Consider the following 21,543-nt stretch of genomic DNA (forward strand, 5'->3'; position numbering starts at 1 on the left):
CGCGCCGCGCGCGCCCGCCCCTGCCTGGCGCCCGCCGTCGGATGTGAGGGAGCGGCGCGAGCGCGCCCGCCCCGGCGCGTCGGCCCCGCCCGGGCGCGGCGCCTCACCCAACATGGCGGCGCGGCCGGCAGGGGCCCTCAGCAGAGATGGTGGCGGCCCGCCCCGGCCGCCCGCTGAAAGGCGCACGGGACATGTGTCTGGCTGCGTCTACATTTCATCTCCTGTCTCTTTGCCCTCTCCTGCCCTGCTCGTCTTGACATCCCTTGAGTGAAAAGTAATTAACGATTTGCCCAGAGAATTACAGAGACTGAAAGTCGGATTGGGAAATACAGCCTTGCCTTATCACAGAAGCACGGAATTTCCTGAGTTAGGATCCATCAGGGTCATTGAGTCCAACTCCTGGCCCTCCACAGGGCATCCCAGGAATCACACCATGTGCCTGAGAGAGTTTTCCAAACACCTCTTGAGCTCTGTCAGGCTGGTGCTGTGAGCACTGCCCTGGGGAGCTGTTCCAGTGCCCAAACACCCTCTGGGGGCAGAACCTTTTTCTAATATCCAACCCAAACCTCCCCTGACACAGCTCCCGGCCTCCTCAGTCCTGTCAGTGGTCACCACAGAGAAGAGATCGGTGTCTGCCCCTCCCCTTCCCCTCATGAGGAAGCTGGAACTGCAATGGGGTCTCCCCTCAGTCTCCTCCTGGCTGAAAACACCAAGTGGCCTCAGCTGCTCCTCATATGGCTTCCCCTCCAGGCCTTTCATCCTCATGGCCCTCCTTTGGACGCCCTCTAACAGCTTCAGGTGTTTCTTAGATTGTTGCACTCAAAACTGCACACAATATTCGAGGTGAGGCCGCACCACTGCAGAGTGGGACAATCACCTCCCTATATTGCAAAGCAATATAGCTGAAATATAAAAACTCTTTCAAATGGATTCATCAAAATTAGGCTGGTTTCACAAACAAGTTCCTTCAGAATTCTTGAGTTTGGCATGAAAGGGTGGATGAGAAAGACTACACTAATGTTCAAAGTGCTGGAAAGACGGAAAGCTAAGGAATTTCTCCTGAGCTGCTGCTGGTGATATATAGTAACATCAGAGGGCGGCAATTAGCAAGGAATTACTTTTGAAGCTACTCATTGCTTCAGAGACAGTGAACTGAATAAGGTGACATTTGGTGGACGTAGTTACATCTGTGGAGGACCCAGCTTTGCTTAGTGAAACAACTGATAGAATTTCATTAATTATCTCAATTCCAAAACCACCCTAACAAAAGTTTCCTGATCCAGGAATATAAAAGCAATAAAGCAGACTGAATTGAGCAGACAATCACTGTTACAATATAGAAGCAATATAGGGAGTGTTGTGTTGTATGCACAATCTAGTATGAACATAAAGGAGTAGGTGAGAGAGGATGATAACACAGAGATAGTATTCTCAGGACTTGTACCTCGTTTTTGTTCTCACCCATGTACATCCCTGTCAGAAACTTAGCTGTGATGGAGCTAAATGAAATAGTAGTGTACATCTGCTTAACATGGGATTCTTTTTCATGTGGCCTCATCTTTTGGGAATTTCACATTTGGATTAGTGTACACAGGAGAGAGCTGTGGGGAAATTCCTTTATCTGGGTTCCTTAACAGTAAATGGAAACAGAAAGGCTCCTACAACCCACTGTTCAGCACAAGAACTTAATTTACATGCTGTAAACTTGCACTTGGAAAAGCTGATCTTTGTCACTGGACTTGAAAGGGAGTGTGAGTGTTCAGTCCAGTCTTGTCTAGGGCAAGGGAGTAAAATATTAAATTTAGGCCAAAATGCCCTTATTAAAACATGTAATTTTTTTAGGGCACAGAATATGTTTCAATTAAAATGCTACTCTGAAAATCAATACCATTTGCTTCAAATATTGAGATACTGTTATTTTTCTGAAATAAAGAATTTTATTTTGAAAATATATTAAAAATGTTAACATTAATGAACTCTTCCTGTTTCTTGATTGAAGCAATTTCTGAAGTTCAGTCTATTGGCATAACTAGTTTTGATTTCCCCGAAACTGGTTTTGGTTTACCTATCATAAATTACATATATTTTTTCCCAGCTCAACTCCAAATTTCAAGCCTCTGTGATACCAGGAAGCTATTTTGTTTCTCTTTAATGTCTCTGATTTTATGAACTGTGAAAAATACCATTGACAAAGTGCTGTGCCATCACTGAAGGTGTTTGTTCTTACTTTATGTCTGCCAAAACACTGAACAAGCAAAGCTTGCACTTCCAAGCACTTTAACCAGAATTTAGAGCATGTATGTGTGCAGCCTTACCTCTGCCTCCTCTAGCAGACATCTCCATACTCTTCCTTCCCAAGTGGATGTTTCTATCTCTCAAGACATTCATTCAAGCCACTGGCAACAGAACACCCCTCATTTTACAAGTTCTTGTATGCCATTGGTCCATGATGCCATCTAGCATCCTCTTTTACCCACCCAACTGCAGGCTGTTCTAGCCACATCAGTGAAAAAGTGCAATGTAGTTGTTAGAAAAAGAAATGCCATTAAAAATTCATCTAGAGGTAGTTAAGTGTTAAAATCCAAGTACTTGCTTGTGTGACCTTTCTATTGCTTGCATCAATGGTTTCAGTGTCTGCAGACATTTCTCTATAGTTAATTCCCTCTGAGTTTGGAAGAAAGGAAGATAAATGAGCTGTCTATCTCAGTAAAATCCAGCTAGACTTGTTATTTAAAGAGAAAATTTCAAGATAAACTGTTTTATTAAAGATCAAAAAGATTTAATTTGAAAAGAGTCTGAAGCACCCAAACTTAAAATTTATTAAAATACATAGAGCATTGTCTATTCAAACTACTTAATTGTGGCTGGTGGCATTTGTTGAATTGAAGGAGGTGACACAAAGGGGTCAGAAGAATGTTTCCTTCTACCTTTCTTTTAAACGTTTTGTTTTCCTGTGATAAAAATACATAGATTATTTCCTCGGGTAAACTGAATGATGGAAAGTTTGAACAAATGGAAGTATTATAGGTATTTGTCACAGTTTAACCCCAGCCAGTAACTAAGCTCACTTGAAAATTGAAAAATGTGCCATGGTGGGAACTGTCAGGAAGGAAAAGATGAAATAAAGTAAGAATCTGGCTAGACTCATTATTATACTTGCACCATTCTGGTGAAGTCAGCTTTCCACCAGAGTTAATGATTACTTGTATGCGTCACTCTGAGAATGCTATAGGAGAGAGGCTACTGAAGAGTGTATTTCTCAGTTCCCAAAACAGTTTGTCCACTGCCCTCTCAAATTAAAACATCTTGTACCACATGTGTAGTCCTCCTCCATAGTACAAAATAGACAAATAACTTTTTCACTAAACACATTGCATCGGTGCCCTGGGGGCACTGCCAGGCCTGGCTGTCCCTGCCCAGCCTCCCTCAGTGCCCAGTACCTCTGCTACTCAGGCCATTTCCCAAATAGCCATTGCCCAGATGTCATATATTTCACCCCACAATCAGAATATTCTCCTTTTTCTGCTCTCCAGTTGCTCTCCAGGTGCTCCTCTATGAGCCTCACAAATACCTTGCAATGCTCTTGGTCCTCTCCTAGTAAAACCACACGTTTTAGGAGAGTACTTTCGTCACCAAGGTATATAAGGGTAGAACTCAGCACTAATGTGGGTTAAAGAATACCCACCCTTGCCAAGTGAGGCTGTACCAACTACAGCAAGTAATTAAAGATTAATCAAGCTCTGGAACAAATTAGGAGTAAAAGAATGAAAGGGTGAGAACCACCCCTTCAGCATAAAAATCTTGGTTATGGTTCTCATCCAAGGCCTGCTTGTGTATTTTGTATTAAACAGATACTAGAATAAGCAACCAAAATCCACATTTCTGCACACTTCATATACCACTCCCCTTATCAACTGAAGAGCATTTCCAGCATTTTTGCACACAGTTAGCATTTACTTTTATATAAAAACCACTTTCATAGCAAAAGAGATCCTTAGAAGGCATGCTGAACAGACTGTGGTGTTGTCATTAGGGCATTCTAAGGGCATGGGGTATAAAATTTCTTGGGCACTTGTTCATCTTTTATTCACATAAAGTGCTCATCAACTAATATTGCATATTTGCCTCTAGGCCTGATCCATAGAGGCTGTAACTGTCACACTGCAGGTTTTCAAAGTCCTCTCTTAATTAAGGTTTACCACACTAAAGCCTTCATAAAGCATCTTCTTCTGTCAATGCCTGCTTTAGTAGCCCAACAGATGCATATCTGCAGAAGCAAAAGTCATTAGTACTGAGGACTGGATGTCCATATTTGATATATGTTCAGGTTTTCCTTCAGACTAGCCTGATCCTCTGGATTGAACACACATGAGTGACTGAAATGTGCTGAGGTACCCTTGGAGCATCAAAAACTAAAGCATCAAAAACTGAATGATTACCTCTTTTCTTAAAGCTGGTGTTCACAGCATATGTGCCCACATCTACACTGCCGCAACAGAATTTCATAGTTCAGAAAAGTAAATTGGTGTCTCAGTAAGTCTGTACTTTAGAAAACACAGTGGTGTATCCCATGCCAAATGGAATTCCTAAATGAAGATTAGGTGTTGTAAATGTCTAATGATTACTTCCATCACTGAATTTGCCAGCATAATTTATATTAAATACAAACTGTTTGAAATTTTCCTTGTGGCCACAAAGGCTCCACAGCATTTATAATGGAAAAACACAATTCAAAACCCTTACAGAGAAGAGGAATCAAATCAGAAGGATTTGAGGTAATCTGTAGGTGTTGGAATTATTCTATCTGCATGATACAATACATATTTTCATTGAAAATAACAACTTCACCTGACATTACTTCGTTTAAGATACCCAGCCTTATCCTGGTACTGGAACATGGTGTTTTCCTGTAAACGTCAGAAAACTCCTCACCTCCTCCCGTTGGAGATTATCCCTACGCTCTCGGTCCCTCGGGCTTCCCTCCAGCTCGGCAGGCAGGCGAGTCTGCAGCCCCACAATCCCCTTTTCAGCTCAGTGGGCAGGCAGGATGCTGCACATCCCGAGACTCCGCTCCAGCTCGGCGGGCAGATGGGATCCTGCAGCTCCACAAGACCCCCTATCCATCTCGGTGGGCAGGCGGGCTCCTGCAAACCCCAACCCCCCCGTCCATCTCGGTGGGCAGGCGGGCTCCTGCAATCCCCAAACCCCGCATCCATCTCGGTGGGCAGGCGGGCTCCTGCTCCCGCCCCACCGCTGCCCTGCCGCACCGCCCCGGCGGGGACTCCCCATCGCGCCAAGAAGTTCGCTGCTCCACAGGTTTAAACGTGTCGTGTTCGGCGACTGCGTGGCAAAACGTGCCTTGAATTTCCAAAGGCAGCCTTTCCAAAGCTTGTTGTAACTTCCCTTGCCTTTTACAAAAAGGGAGAGAAAAGGCTGCTTCTCGGTCGGAGAGGCTCGGGACCGGATCGAGACAAAGGACATCCCGCCTGGGCATCAGCATCTGCCGGGCAGGTTCTCAAGGAGCGAGAGTCGGCGAGCAGCGGGGGAGCCCTCGCCCGCCTCGGCCGCCGACCCCTCCGCAGCCGCCACCCGCGCGGCCTCGGGGCAGCGGGGCCGGCGCGGGACGGGCCCGGCGGAGGCCGGGGGGCACCGCCGGTAACGGCCGGGGCGGGAGCGGCCGCAGCCCCGCCGCCCCTCCGCCCCTCCGCGCCCTGCGGCGCCCGCCGAGACCCGCGGAGCTGCAGCCGGAGGTGAGCGCAGGGGTGTCCCTTTCTGCCCCCACCCCGGGCGCAGGAGAGCGGCGGGAGGCAGAGGCCGGAGGGGCCTCTCCCCTGGGGCAGGCGGGAGGGAGCGGCGAGGCGGCCGCGCTCCGGAGCGGAGCCGGAGGTTTTGGCAGGCAGATTGGAGCCCGGCTCGGGGCCTCCCGCAGGCCCGGCCGTGCTCGGCCGCCTCCCTGAGCGCCGGGTCCGGGCCTGGCCCGCGGACACTGCCGCGGGGAAGCGCCGCTTTTCCCCCGTGCCGCCCGTCCCGGAGAGGAGGGGTGGCCGGGTGAGCAAGCGGTGCCAGCCTTGACCGAGGAGGCCTCGGGGGTGGGTGATGACCCGAAATTCCTCATGGGCACAGCTCCCAGAATAGAGTAAATCCGGCAGAAAGAAAAGGGAAAAAAGATCGAAAAGGACCGCCTCCGTCCGTCCGTACTTCTTCTGTCTCCATCGAGATGCCTGGGCGGCTTGTGACTCCTTTTTAAGTTCGTGGTGCCCCTCCCATCCCTGGCAGTGTTCAGGGCCGGGTTAGATGGGGCTCCGAGTGACGCGGTCTACTAGAAGGTGACCTTGCCCATGACAGCTGGTTGGAACTAGATGGTCTTTAAGGCGCATTCCAACAAAGGCAATTATATGATGGATAGATGATGTACCACTGCATGGTCACATTCAGTTAAAGCAGGTTTAGCTGGAGCAGCATGCTCCAAATCTGTATGGATATTCCTGACTAGAAACATTGGTTGAGGAGAATAAGCTTTCCTCAGGTGTGGTTTCCTTTGCTGGCTTTAAATAGTGTTTGGTTATTTTTTTTCTAATTAAGCCCATGCATCTGTCAATGAAAGGCCCTTATTTAATGTGTGTTTTTTCAGGCTTCTTCTGCTTGACACACAAAGTGGTAGCTTTCAAATTCACATGTTTTTTATGTAAAGAGATTTCTCTTATGTCAAATACATGAAGCACATATTGGGCTTAGATCTTTGGGAGTTAGATTTCATTATGTGTAATATGGCAGAGTTATATGTGATATACATCAAAAAAAGTTAAATAGATTTCTTTGAAGATTTGCTGGCAACTCTGTTCGTGGAAAAGGAGGTGGCAAAAATGTCATTCTTGCAGAAGACTGCAATGTTGCAAACAGCACACAGTACCTTTTCTAAATTAAAAACAAGTGGCCTGGTAAGTGATGGAAGAATCTAAATGGAATTGAATCTTGGGTGTAAGTGTGACCAGTAGGCTTAAGGTTCAAGGTCCAAAATACAACCTACATAGAAATCTACATAAAACTAAGAGCTTGTAATTTGTGAGGGTGTTTGTGTTGGTGCATGTAGCAACATTGCTGGTATTTTTGTGGAAGTAGTTCTATATTGTGATTACTGGTAGACATGTTACTGTTTATATTGGAGAGGGCAATGTGATGAGAGGTGAGGTTCATTACAAGTTCCTAGGAGGCAAATGGAGGGAAATACTAAGGGGGAGTGTGAACTATGTGGAGGAGCTGAAAGGGGACAGAGGAGGCCTAACATGATTAAGCTCTACATGGTCTATGAGAAGAAGGTGAAGGAGCTGGGCTTATTTAGTGTGGTGAAGAGAAGGAAAAGGGGCCCTCTAGTAGTGGCCTACAGTGACTTGAACAATTAGGGTAAAAAATATTCAAACCATTTTTTAATCTTGGTAAAAGCAGATACTCTGCAAGACATTAAGAAAAATGTTTTCATCAGGAGGAGAGCACAGACATGCAACAGGTTGTACAGGGAGGTCATGGATTGTCTGTTCATCTTAAATGCCACAGGTGATGTGAACTAGTGTGCGGCAGAAATTTGGACTGGACGATGATCACCAGAGGTCCCTTGAGAACATCTCTGTGAGTCTATAATGCATTATGTAGAGGAATCTATGGAATTGAGTGTATGATCAGATATATATTGTGTGGCTGTTCTTGGAGAGGTATGTATCTAGGAATGACCAAGAGGATGAGAAACTAACATATGTGTGGAAGGGACTGAAAAGTTAGGGAGGTATAAATGTGGAACATGGCAGTAAGGCAGATGTAGCTAGGGGACTGAAATATTAAGAAATGGTAACAGGAAGAGCAGGTTTTTGGAGAAGAGTGGAATAGATTAATTTTGTATGATGGAGGAGAAGGATGCTGCTGCTTAGAAATAGTGTTGAAGCAACTGAGCAGGAGCAAGGGAAACACCAAACTAGGGAGCACTGGGGATTGGGGTGGGGATATAGGCTGAAGTTGTTGGTTGTGTTGAAGAAAAGTATTTGTGCCTTGATGGTAAAGTACGTGATGTATGCAAGGCATGAGGTGCTTCACCGGGCTAAAGTGTTTGGGCTTGGTAGAATGAGACAGGAATGACAGATGTGGTGAGGTTGTGGGGTTGTGTGGTTGCAGGAGTGGGTCTGGTGTGTACTGATACCAGGCAGAGGTGTGTTGATTTGATGAGTGACAAGAGCATGTGGAAGCAGCCTGCCAATTGTGACTGTGTTAAGGTGAGGAAGGTGTTTGCAAGCACCCGGCAGGTGTGTGGGCATTGGGAGGGGTATGGAGTGGCACTGGAGAGATTGCACGGAGCTACCAGCTGAGGCACATGAGGGTGCAGCAGCATGAAGGTGTACAGAGAAACGACATATCTATGAATGCTGATGGTGGGGAGGTGACAGATGTTGTCACATCTGGGAGACAGTTGAGTAGCCGTGGCTGGAGAAGGGCACAGGACAGCACAGGGGTAGAGGACTGCGAAGGGTTGGAGTCAGGAGCAGCACGGAGGAGGCACAGGATAGGGAGGCACGTTGGTGCAGTGAACGTGCGAGCAGGGTGGCATGTACAGACTTCTAAGAAGTGAAAGGAATGTGGAGCGAGAAAGCGTGTGCTGTGTAGCTGTGTCAAGGATGCATAAACATAAGAACGGAGCCGAGGACACGTTTGTTGATGCGAGTAGCGTGTGAAGATGGTAAAGGATGCGCTGCGTGCGGGGCAGCGGGAGCACCGGGACCCGCGGGACAGAGCTCCCTAGCGCGGCGCGGCCAGGAGGCTGCGGAGGCGTCGCGGGAGGAGGATGCCGGGAGGGAGAAGGACGGGATTTGTGCCGAGCACGGAGTCGAAGGAAGGGCCGTGGGGCGGGGAGCGGCGGGGCGGGCGGGAGGCGGCACAGCCCGGCGTCACTGCCGCCTCCCGTCGCGCAGGCCGGGGCTGCTATAGCGACGCGGAGGACGCCGGCGCGGAGCGGAGCCGCAGGGACGGAGCCCGGGCATGGTGAGCGCCGGGACGGGCGGGCGGGCGGGGCGGGGAGCGCCGGCCGGGGCTGAGCCGTGTCTCTCTCCCGCAGCCCTTCTCCCAGCGCACCTATCACCCGCCTGCAACCGGGCCCGGCGCGGGGCCGGCGGCGTTTCCCGCGTTCCAGTTCCGCGTGCGGCACGAGAACCCGGACTGGCGGCGCCTGAGCACCGTGGACGTGGAGCGGGTGGCGCGGGAGGGGGACGTGGCCGTGCTGCAGGCGCTCCTGGAGCATGTCACCTTCTGCAACGCCGAGCGGGAGTGCTGCCCGCACTGCCAGGGCCCCGCAGACCCGCTGCTGCTGAAGCTGCTGCGCCTGGCACAGCTCTCTACCGAGTACCTGCTGCACTCCCAGGAGTATCTCAGCGCCCAGCTCGGCAGCCTGGAGGAGGCCCTGAGAGAGACACAGGCCCAGCGTGACCAGCTGGCCAAGGAGGTGGCCCAGCGCTCGCAGGATATCCAGGGGCTTAAGGAGGAATGCCGGCGGAGAAAGAAGATGATCAGCACCCAGCAGATGATGCTGGAGGCACGAGCCAACTACCACCAGGTGAGAGGAGAGGGCCTGGTGGCCCAGTCGCCCACACCTTGTCAGCTCTGAGCCTGCTGGGATGGGCAGCAGAGCAGCCCCACTCTGCTGGGGTGCAGTTGCTTGCTGGGTGAAAGGCTGGAACTGCAAGGACCAGTGACCTTGCAAAAGGAAGTGCATTGCTGGCGCTTGTTTTCCATCTGTGTTTCGGAGACTCTTTGGAGAATGCTACATCATCTTTAACAAATCCTCTTTTTACTAACAGATGCTCTTTACTCTTGGATTTGCTTTAGATGCATCTGAAATGTCAGATACACACACATACAAAACTTAGGATAAACATGTTGCTACTTTGTTGTGTTGCTGTCTTTCCTTGTCTGCCAACTGCGTGGTCAGAAAATACACAGGGCAAATGCACTGGAGCTGATGCTGAGCAGCAATGCACCGTCCTGCACTGATGTTCTCCAGGCACAAAGTTTCTGCTTTTGTGTGTGACTCAGAGGTGACTCAGGCAAGATGGTAAAGAGCTTCAGTGAGTTAGCTCAGCTCTGATTCCACAACAATCTGTTCCTAAGGGGTCTTCCTTAAGAACCTTAATACACAGCTGTTCTGACTGACAGTGTCATGGCACTCTGTTTAAACTGGGAGGGTTTTTTTGTCTCACAACAATGGTGTGGTAGTTTGGTCTAAGTATTTTTCAGCATCAGCATTTTCAGGTTTTGGGAATGCAAATTTCGGCTTCAAATGTAATCTGAAGTCTGAAGGGTACACTGGACACAGACTTGACATGATTTCAGGCTAGCTCTGTATGTTTAAAAAGTTCAATTTTTAAGACATCAGCTAAGATGGCTCAAGTGTTTCTGTAAGGGAAAAGGTACCTTATGCCCCAAGAGTAGAACTATACATGAAGCAAGGTTCATGCATTCAAGTGTTAGTCTCAAGGACAAGCTGCTGATATGGTATTATTTTAAAAAAACACCTTTATGCAGCTCACAAAGTAGTTTGTCCTGTGTTGCAAAAGATAAATGTGCCATTTTATGTATAAACCTAAATAGTACTCATACTGTGATTGCCAAATGCTATAAAATTTTCCGGAAATATTTGTAGTGTGCACCTGTCTCTGTGGAAGCTGAAAAACATGGTAGTGAACTTGTCTCATTGCTAATCTGTTCAATGGCATTTGCAATACTGCATTTGCATTGCAGTAAAACAGAGATGGAAATCTATTTCCCATTTATAATTTGATTCATACAAAGTAAACTTATGATCTCCCCTCTCCCCTTTCATTTTTCTATTTCTTTTCTCTAGAAGTTATTGAAGTTCACATAAGAAAAATAAGTTCAGGGAATGATGTTGAACAATACCTGAAGTTCTACAGTGTTTTCAGGATCCTGAGTCTGAATGCCAAAATAATTAAAACTCTTCCCAGTGTTTGTAAATGCAGGGTAGTAGTGTGATCACTAAACAACAGCTCTGTGATATTTATCTCTGCCAGATACAGGGGCTTTTCTGGTGTTCCTGAGAGGGTAGTTCAGATTCCATCCCCTCAAAGTCTTGGATATTTTGCAAATATGCCTGTTACTTGTTTACAAATAAGCCGTTTTTAGCAGAGGTGCACTTTACATCTAATGTAAATGTTTTGGAATTCAGATGTAATGCCTTTAATCGAAGATCAATATAAGTTTAACCATGAAATGCTGCTATTAAATGGTACTGATACTTACAAGTCATAAATTTAGGTCTTGTTGGTCAGTACCTTCATGTGAATAATACAAATTTAATTTTAAATAATATTTTTCACTTTTTTAATACTTTGTTCAGAAATCTTGCATTCTCATGTACAAAGTGGGCATAAAGTGCATATTGTAGTTAACACTGAAAAGTAGTTGCAAGAAAAGTGTTGCATAATTCAAAACTTAAATGTTCCCTATGTTAATCCTGTCTCCTGCAGTAAGAGCTTTCTTTCACTACCAGCAAGTCAAACTGACATGAAGTTTGTGCTTGAATGGATAACATTATTTCACAGCCAATTTAGTTCTGTAAATCATGTGCAATCTGTTACACTGTAAGCTCCCTCTTGGTTGGCAGTAATGCTTTGCTGCCATATTATATCACTTTATTTTGGTTTTATAGTAGGTCTTGCATTTGCTGAACAAAATTTGTCTTAATTATTCATGGCTTTAGTGTTTGCTGAAAAGTGTATTTTAGAGGATACCTGACTACCAGTGGCAGCATTTTAAATATAATATGAAATTTGAGAATCTCACATAATCACAGAATTATTTAGCTTGGAAAAGACCTCTGAGATCATCAAGTCCAACCTTTGGCTGATCAGCATCTTGTGAACTAGACCATGGCACTAAGGGCAGTGTTTATTTATTTCTTGAACATCTCCAGGGTGGTGACTCCACCACCTCCCTTGGCAGTCCATGCCAATGTTTAACCACCCTTTTAATGAAGAAATTCCTTCTGATGTCCAGCCTGAACCTTCCCTGTCACAGCTTGAGGCTAAGTCCTCTTGTCCTGTCACTTGTTCCCGGGGAGAAGAGGCTGAACCCTGTTTAATTACACCCTCCTTTCAGGCAGTTGTAAAGAGTGATAAGATCTGAGCCTCCTTCTCTGCAGGCTGAACACCTCCAGCCCCCTCAGCTGTTCCTGGTAGGTCTTACACTCCAGACCCTTCCCTAGTTCCATTGCCCTTCTCTGGACATGCTCCAGCAGCTTAATGTCCTTCTTGTATTGAGGGGCCCAGAACTGGACACAGGATTTGAGGTATGGCCTCACCAAGGCTGGCTATAGAGGGACAACCAGTGCTCTGGTCCTGCTGGCCACACTACTGCTGATATAACCAGGGTGACACTGACCTTCCTGGCCACCTGGGCACACACACTGGCTCATGTTCAGCAGCTGCTGACCAACACCCTGTGGTCCTTTTCCACTCACTGAGCAGCTTTAGAGACACTGCCCCAAGCCTGTAATGCTGCAGGGAGTTTTATGGCTGAAGTGAAAGACCTGGTGCTTGGTCTTGCTGTACCTTATAGAGTTGGCCTCTGTCCATCAATCCATGCTCTCCAGATCCTTCTGCAGAGCATTCCTACCCTCCAGCAGATCAACATTCCTGTTCAATTGGTGTTGTCTGCAGATTTATTTAAGGTACACTCAATGCCCTCATCCAAATGATCAATAAACATATTAAACTGGACTGTCCCCAACACTGATCCCTGGGGACATGACAGTGACCAGATGTCAACTGGATGTGACACTACCACAATCTCTGGGCCTGGCCATCCATCCAGTTCTTAACCCAGAGAAGAGTTCACCTGTCCAAGCCATGAGCTGCCAGCTTTTCCAGGAGAATGCTGTGGTAGATGGTGCTGAAGGCTTTGCTGAAGTCCAATAGGCAATATCCACAGCCTTTCCCTCACCCACTAGGCAGGTCACCTGGTAATAAAAGGATCAGGTTAGTCAGGCAGGACCTGCCTTTCCAAACCTATGCTGGCTGGTTCTGATTGTTTGGTTGTCCTCTATGTGATCACACTGAAGATGATCTGTTCCAGAACATTGCCAGGCACCAAGGGTGGGCTGACAGGCCTGTAGCTCCCCAGATCCTCCTTCTGGCATTGATTATGGTGACAAGATCTTGAACCTATTAAGCTGGTTTCTTACCGTCATATCACACTGATAAGTAAGATGACTTTTTTGAGTGTCTGTGTTTTGTTAAAATGTATTTATTTTTAAAAAAGTGTGAGATAGAGATAATGAATGACCCTCAAGTGATGAGGAGCCCTCATGCATATGTTACAGAGTTTGTAGATGCAGCTTCTGTCCTTGTACAACCCACCTATTTTAAATATATTCTGAACATTAGTAGAATGTATTTTGAAGATGAACGAAAAGGGTGGGATCCAAATTTGACTTCAAATTTATATTCAAAACGAGTAGGTTAATTATAGAAACAGTAATTGAAAGAACTTTGTGCTTCAGAAGGATTCTAGGTGGGCATACTAATGTAGCTACATACCTTTTCTTACAAAATTGTGTACTGCTGCTTTACCTTGGTTGAAATGTCTGAGTATTTTACATGTCCTCTGAGTATTGCCATCTTACAACTCATATGCTGAAACCCATCATTGTTGGTTTTCTCCAGCTGTGTGGTGCTCTACTTTGTGGTGTTGCATGAATCTTAAGAGCACCTGAGCTACTGGTTGGCTGGAGTCTGTGTATTGTGCTGAAGAGGGTTGTCATGCCTTTTGTTTATAGTTCTCTACCTACATATACGAATCCTTATCTGTGGTTTATAACTGAATTTCAACTTGCTTGGCCAGAGTCTGTTCTGTTCAGTTTGTGCAGTGCCTAGCACGATCAGATTCTGGCTCATGACCATCACTGTGAAATGTTAAATAGCATTAACATACTAATGACTTTACAGAAATTGGGTACCATGAGAATTTTTGTTCTTATTCTTGTGAGATGGAATTTGTTGAAGTTACCTTCTTTTTACATTTGAACAAAGTGTAATAACCTGTTCAAAACCTTAACCACTGTATTTACCAAAAAGATGTTACTAATGTTTTTTTAACTTTTTTTTTTTTTTTTTTTTTGTAGTGTCCATTTTGTGAAAAGGCTTTTATGACCTATTCCTTTTTACAAAGTCACATTCAAAGACGTCACCCAGGAGAGTCTGAGATTGGTAGGTACTTTAATGTTGTAAAAAAAATTGAGAGAGGTGGTTTAGAAAAGTGTAAATACAGTGAGGATGTGCAGTACATGATTTTGTGTAACTTGGAAGTAAAGTTTTTACTTTTAATTTTTGAGTGGCAGATCCCAGATTTGTGTGAATGCGAGTGCCACTGACTGATACAATGTATTGGGCAACATATGTTTCAGTCTCTGGAAAATAGTTAACGAAAACCTGTGTGCCATATCTGCAGCATCTTTTCAAACTAGCATTTCTGTTGAATACTTTAGCCAGTAGTACATTTCAGAGCACAGTTCCTCTTCAGGCATGTGTGTTATGAAGGCGTGGGTAAAATGAATAAGCTGCACTAAGGAAAATAAATATTGTAAATATATAATAATTATAAATACATAAATAGTCCACCCCACCTGAAATCAGTTTGAATAGGATCAGGGTCTCCTGAACTAAAGTGACTGTAAAATGTAGTGAGAAAGAGAAACTGTTCAGAACAGTCTGCCTTCATCTATCTATGATACTCAAGGTTGCTTTACCACTAACTTGAATACTTTTTTTCTCTCTTCACTAAAAGATGTTTATTTTGAAAAACAATGATGTCAAAGTTTCTTTCATTCATATCTAATTTATCTCCTTCCTGGTAGGCTGCATGCTTATGATTTATTGCTAAGGACAAACAAGTATTGACAAGTAACAGTGGTTAGAATAAGAACAAGTTAGGAAAAAAGGAACATTTGGGAGGAGAAAAAGTGGGAAGAATCTAATGAGGTCTGAGGTGTAGTTTGTCAGGCAAATGAAACAGCAGCAAGAGTGAGAGGGGTCTGATTAAGCAGCTGAGGAAGTTTGAATATATTTTAAAAAGAAAGAAGCTCTTGTGCACCTTACACTTGATAAAAATGATAGTGTAAGATGCTGCAGAAACAGTTGAAATAATTGTTCTATAAAAGCCTGAAATGGCTCTCTGGGAAAACTATCCCATTCAGTTATTTCTGAAATAATATTCAGATTCCCAGATGATGGGCAAGTAAATACTTGGTAAATTGATGAAATGTTTCACAGTTGAAGATTGCTGTGGTTTTTGTGCATTTTAACGTATTTTGTTTGATATTCCCCCAATTCTTTCCATGTAAATAATTCGTTGTATTCCAACTGTACTCCTTACAAAAGTTATTTAAAATAAACTTAACCTAAGAGATTGAATAACTGAGGTTCACTTTGTCCTTTGTACATCCTTTTTGTGAGCCTGTGTTGCTTAGATTCCTATAAAATTAGGTTATAGAATGCTTTTTCATGTAACTATTTCATAAACTATTTCTCATGTCAGTGGTAGAAGTATTTGAGGGTAAGTTAGCAGTCCAGAGAACTTATGTATTTGCAAGCATCTGTGGAGAATCATGGTAGTGGGAAGGGAAATGGTCTAAGAAAGTCACACTCTGTGAATATGTTACTGAAACATTAGAAATGTATTTACAGTAAGTATTGCAGTTCCAGAAATTGCAACAAACCTTCTTAAAATCTGTGTTTCTTTCAAACAGAACAGAAGAAGAAAGGAAATATAGAAAAATTGCAGGATGAGATTGAAAAACTGAAGGAGCAGTTGCAGCTCACCAAGTCCCAGTTAGAGTTTGAGCAACAGGCTAACTTGGCCAGGTTGTCTAAGGTAATACTTACTAAGTAATGTGAATGTCTCAAAAGAATTAGCACTTTGAACTGTGTTCACTCAAGCCACAGAAGTACTGGATTTCCCAAAGTTGAACACTTTCACGATTCAGCTGGCCAGGGTCCTGGGCCACCTTGTCTAGTTTGTGCTGTTGTCAAGAAAGTCTGGACCAGATTATCCTGGAGGATAATCCAATCTGATCCTTCCAACCTGATAGTCTGTGATGGATAATTATTTTTTCCTTGTTTTCAGAGGAAACCCTGATCTTCTGTAAAACATGCAGTGTTGTTTTCCATTAACTCAGCTTCAGACTTCTCTTTCTTCAGTCCTTTTGTTCCCCCTGTCTTGGAAGTGTTCAGCTTCCATTTTCAAAAGTCCTGAATGACTAAATCAAAAGCTGCTAGAGTTTCACTTAGGAATGCAGGCACTGTCAGAATAATGGGTCTTGGCCCTATGTGGACATGTGGTAGGTATTCTACTCATTCATTCTGTGCCTAGCTTTTGAGAAGTACATCTATAACATATTTCTCCTGCCCCCCAAAGCATTGTTTTGCTTATGAGGTGGAACTTGGAGTATTCATAACACATCCATTCAGAACAATGTACATTTTTTGGTGCCTTAGGGGCCTCTTTTGAAGTCACTTGTCTTAACTGAGACTCCTAACTGCAAGGGGACTACCTGAAATGTCCTGAAGCTACAGTCTGCAGTGTTACACAACAAGAAACTTTCAAAACTCTGTTTTTCTGGGATGTCAGGGAAGATAGAAATGTGTGGGGTGACTGGTTACAGTTTATCTGCCATGACTGACATCCACTGTCGATTCAGGTGGCACAATGTTGCTATCTTTTGATTGAAAGAGCAGAAGATCTTATCCTTGATTGAAGGATACAGATGATCCCATTCTTCCTAGTTGTACAATGATTGCATATTATAGAGAACAAATTCAGAGCGAATGCTGTGATGGAAAAATATTGGTGTTTCCTAAAAGATACATATGTCCTGGGCAGTGAAATGCAGGACTTTAAACAATTTGAGAACTATATAAAAATTCCTCACTGTGTAGTGGAATGATTGAAGTAATCTAATAGATGAAGTGGGGTAAAGGCATACAGGGAAAAAATAGTTCTAATTTCATTTATGAAACAATGGGTTCTGAGCTGAGTGCTGTTACTGAAGGGCAGGATCTTAAGCTTGTGATACATAGCCCTGGGGAAATGTTAGTAGTAGCTAGCAAAGAAGATCAAATAGTACCAATTATTCTGAAAAATCTCTGTGCAAGCCACAGTCTAAATGTGTTGTGTGAGTCTAGTCCATCTCAAAAAGGAGAGGATAGAGCTATAAAAGTTACGGAGATGGGCTACAAAGATGATCAGTCAGTATTTAGAATGACTGAGCATGCTGAGAGTTGTCACTCTGAAAAAGAAACAAACACTTGATGAAGATGGAGGGTATATGAAGTCATATACCTATGAAGTCATGAGTTGCACAGAGTGAATAGTGATTCTCTCTGTTCTCCAGTTCCGGGCTCAGAATCCATCAAATGTACCTAGCAGGAGCCAGATTCAAACAACTAAAACAAGAAAAGTGCTTGGCTCTTTATGCAGCTTGTGGAGCTCATTGGCAAAAGGTGTTGCAGTTGCTAAAGCTTATGCAGCCACAGGAGATAACTGCAAAGTGTATGAGGAGAAATGCATTGAAGTTTATGCAGTTAACGAAGTTCACAGGAGTGTATCAGGCTCCAGAAGTCCTCTGAGCTGAAAACAGCTGGCAACTTTGAGACTGAAGGAGAACATGCATGTTTGCTTGCCCCAATATTAGCCTTTCTTACACGCTTAAGGACTTTGTGAGAACAGGATACTGAAGTAAGTGAATCTTTGATATGACTAAGGTCATTTGTGTGTTTTTCAGTGAAAAATAATGAACTGCCTGAACTGTTTTGAAGCATACTTGTTTAGCTTGTTTAGCAAAATGGGCAGTTTGCTACCCTAGAATTCTTAAAAAAATCTGGTGTTATGTTTTTTGATGTCACAATATTTGCCAAAAGTTGAAAGTGACTGCATTCCACATGTTGTTTGGGAGCTTGAATTTGTATTAAACGTGATGAAAAATCGCCAATAATTTTTTTTTTTAATTTCAGGAATGCGAGCAGCAAAAATCAAAAGAAGAAGAGTTTCTACAATCATTTCATAGATGGAAAGACGAGGAAAGAGAGAAATTTGCTGATCAAATAGAAAAAGTGAAAGATATGTTTACAAAAGAGCTTAAGGACTTACATTCAAGAAATTCAACCTTAGAAAATGTAAGCAATTTGAATTTTCAAACATTTTAAAACATGAATCCCTTACAATAGATGGCAGTCAATTTCACATATTTGAAATGTGATATAGTCATTGTAAAGCTCTTCCTACAGAACTCTTAAAAACAATGATTGAATGGTAGCTATAGTTGTAACTTTGTATACAGGTATTTTATTAAAATAATTTCACGTTGCAGGTCTTTTTATGTAAAGGATTGCTTTGTATGAATGAATAATCCCTTCATCAGTTATGTCAGTTTTTTCTGTACTCCTCAGCCTTTGAATGCCTGTTTATAGGTTAATAGATATTGTTGTGGTTGCTGCATGTTAAGTATCCTTATGTTAATATTTTCATAAGTGGTGTGGAGGACACTAACCTCTGCATTACAGTCCTGACAGAGTTAATTTGTTTTCAGCACATGCTTTGGAAATGCTCACTAGCAAGAGAATCATGAAAGTATGTCTGGGTCAGAAATCAAATCTGCATGGCATTTCCAGAGCAGCTTACATTTTGCAGCTGCTAGGTCCTGTGTACTTTTACAAGTCATATTTATTTTAGATGTAGATATTATTCATGACGTGAAATTTGATAAATGCTGACCTCACATGAAATGGGAGAAATATCTGATGCAATCTCTGCATAACTGTGTTTAAAGAAAATTTTGTATTCCTCCTCCCTCCTATTAGCAACTGTTAGAATTACAAAAGTCCAATATGCAACAAAAATCCAATTTAGGAACACTGAAAGACAGCCATGAGTTTACAGAGGAGAAACCTCATCATCTTCGGGATCATCCATATGTGGTTAAACTTCTGGAAAAACAGGTAACACTGTAATTTAATTTATTGCTTTTGACAGATTACTTGCTTTCTTTTAATTTTCTTCATCTCTGAGTAGGATATGACATCCCTAAGTAAAATTTTCATTATTTTTAATGCCAAAAATAGCTAGTTTTAAAGATTTAATACTATTTAATACTATCCATATAATGGCAAACAAGGATTTATTTTCTTTATCTATTATAAATTAAGTAATTGATGCTTATTTATTGATATTCTCTTATTCTTTATGATTAAGTATATCTGTCTTTGCCAAGGGTGGTGGCAATTCAATTCCAGAAGGCTCTATTAAAGCATTTATGTTTACCCATCCGTGAGGCCACTTACAGAAAAATTGGAATATTCCATTTCCCAAAATGAAAAAGAAAATTAGGAAGCTTTCTGACAGGATTTTCCAACCTGTGCCTTTTGTTTTCTTTCATGGTTTTTGTGATGTGAAGACCTTTGTTTACTGCTGGTGTTATACAGAAGTTTGATCACTTCTGTGCAAAGATGTGCAAAATTTAGTTTTGCTTTATGTTTTTTATTTATTTCATCAAAGAAAATTGGCTTCACTCTAAAACTCATATGTTAATTCTGGGGTTTTGTCATTATTATGCAAAATACATTGTTAATGAGTGCTCAAAATTACATTCTTTAGAGTGAAAACCCCTTACACTTACTACTCTTTTTGTTAATACACAGAGATGTATCAAAATGCATGTGTATTTCTCACTCACAGTGACTGCATATACAAATCAAAGAGAAAATACAGTTTCTAGAGTGATTGGTAAGAAAACTACACTCATATATATAAATCAACTGTTCTAGGCATTAAATACTGGGTGACTCAAATTTCATCAAATCTGTCATCTTTTTGGTATTTATGCTTTATTTAGAAAAATAAAGCTGCATTTATCAAACAAAATGCTCATGTTCTATTAACAAGAAACAAAGCTGCATATATCAAACTAAATGTTTGCAAGAATTAACATGGATTTCCTCTATGCAGGAAAAAAAGTGGGTGTCTTGTATGCAAGCCAAGTGTCATGATCATGAGACAGAAACGTCCTTGGTAAGTGGCACAGCAAACCACTTACACCAAAAGGAGACTTTTTTTCTTTTAATTTACACTTTCAGTAGTTCTTGATATGCTCTAGTACATGTGCCAGATATCAAGATTTTATAAGAGTATGTCCTCTTAGCTGTATTTATCATCTCCGTGTTTCTGTTATGGTAGGATCTTGGTGTTTCAGTTAAGGCCAGGGTTGAAAATTAATTTAGCATTTCAGAATCTGACAGAAAACTGAAACTGTATCTGTCTTTTGAAAAGCTTACAGCTTACAGCTGTTTCTGTGAGCACTGTATTATACAGTATATTCTATGTTATGTAGCTGAATAGTTGAGATCTGACTTGCCAGCATGTAGCTTTCATCCACCCTGTACCTGCTGCCACCATGGACCTATGGCATATGTCTCAGTCTTTTTTTTTCTCCTTCTTATCACTTCTCTATTGCTTTTTCTGTTGTAACTTTCTAAAGCAGAATCTGTTCAACTTTTCCAGGAGAAAACACCATGGGATTTTATTTTGCATCAGTTTATATATTTTACTATACAAAACTTTATTCCTCAGATTTCTTTTTACATCTGCATTTCATTTTAATCTCTTTGCTGCTTTGTTTCTCTTGCTTCTTTTCCTTTCATTTTCCTTTCATCTGCGTGACCATGTAAGAACTGAGCAGATCATAGTGGTCTGACCAATGCTTCTCCTCCTCTGGCAAGAAAACATTGGGGATGAACCATGGAACAGTCCCCAAAAAGGATGTAGTTAAAGATACACCCACATACAGTGCAAGAATAGAATAAGGGAGAAGTAATGTAAGTATTACTTTTGGGATGGTACACCTAAATAATGTTCCCTTTCTTCCACCTTTGGAGGTAATATACTAGGTTTATTATACAAATTCACATATAACCTCCATAAAGTATCATTGTTGGACACTATTTACAATTAAAACATTTTTATAGATCTACACAATTTTTCCTGTAATCTCATTTTTAGGCAATCTCAGCAATGTGTGTGTATGTCCTTTTCTTTATATTGAGATTTAGGTAGTCTTCCTTGTGTAATTCAAAAGTGATCCAGACAACTGTTCTATGATATATACAAGTCCTAGTGAAGTCACAGAAAACATCAGGTTTTTGCTGAGAAAAAAAATGTTAGAAGTATGTAAGCATGACACTTGCTTGTTTAGACTTTGTAAAATATTTTTATAGTGTTAACATGATGTTACTTTTCTTCTGATTGCTTTCTAGCTACGGTCAGAGGTGGAGAGCACCAAAACAGCAGCGAGGGAAGACCTGAACAGAAATAACATCTTTTACAGGAAGAGGATAGAAGAATTGGAGAAGAGGCTTCAGGAGCAGAATGATCTGATTATTAGTCAGAGGAAGCAGGTCTGTTTTGTGAAACACTCTGTTTTAGAGAGCACAGGACACAGAGAAA

At 42.7% G+C, this 21,543-nt stretch overlaps 1 protein-coding gene across 5 annotated transcripts in view; it reads left to right on the plus strand.

Annotated features, from left to right (window-relative positions):
- Positions 1 to 5,667: 5,667 nt before the first annotated feature.
- Positions 5,668 to 21,543, plus strand: part of DZIP1 (DAZ interacting zinc finger protein 1) — a 41,025-nt gene continuing 25,149 nt past the window's right edge. For 2 of the 5 annotated variants that reach the window (XR_009115991.1, XM_058044916.1), the window contains exons 1-9: positions 7,487 to 7,623; positions 8,952 to 9,021; positions 9,095 to 9,589; positions 14,174 to 14,258; positions 15,797 to 15,921; positions 18,060 to 18,221; positions 18,906 to 19,043; positions 20,050 to 20,112; positions 21,354 to 21,494. Coding sequence is in view for 4 of the 5 variants with exons in the window: in XM_058044916.1 (XP_057900899.1) it covers positions 9,019 to 9,021; positions 9,095 to 9,589; positions 14,174 to 14,258; positions 15,797 to 15,921; positions 18,060 to 18,221; positions 18,906 to 19,043; positions 20,050 to 20,112; positions 21,354 to 21,494 (1,212 nt within the window). In the remaining variant the exon portion in view is untranslated. Of the gene's footprint in view, positions 5,751 to 7,481; positions 7,624 to 8,951; positions 9,022 to 9,094; positions 9,590 to 14,173; positions 14,259 to 15,796; positions 15,922 to 18,059; positions 18,222 to 18,905; positions 19,044 to 20,049; positions 20,113 to 21,353; positions 21,495 to 21,543 lie in introns of those variants that run through there. The other 3 variants (XM_058044913.1, XM_058044917.1, XM_058044914.1) reach the window with 3 other exon arrangements.

The sequence above is a fragment of the Melospiza georgiana genome, chromosome 2 (genome assembly GCF_028018845.1).
Source record: "Melospiza georgiana isolate bMelGeo1 chromosome 2, bMelGeo1.pri, whole genome shotgun sequence".
NCBI lineage: Eukaryota > Metazoa > Chordata > Aves > Passeriformes > Passerellidae > Melospiza > Melospiza georgiana.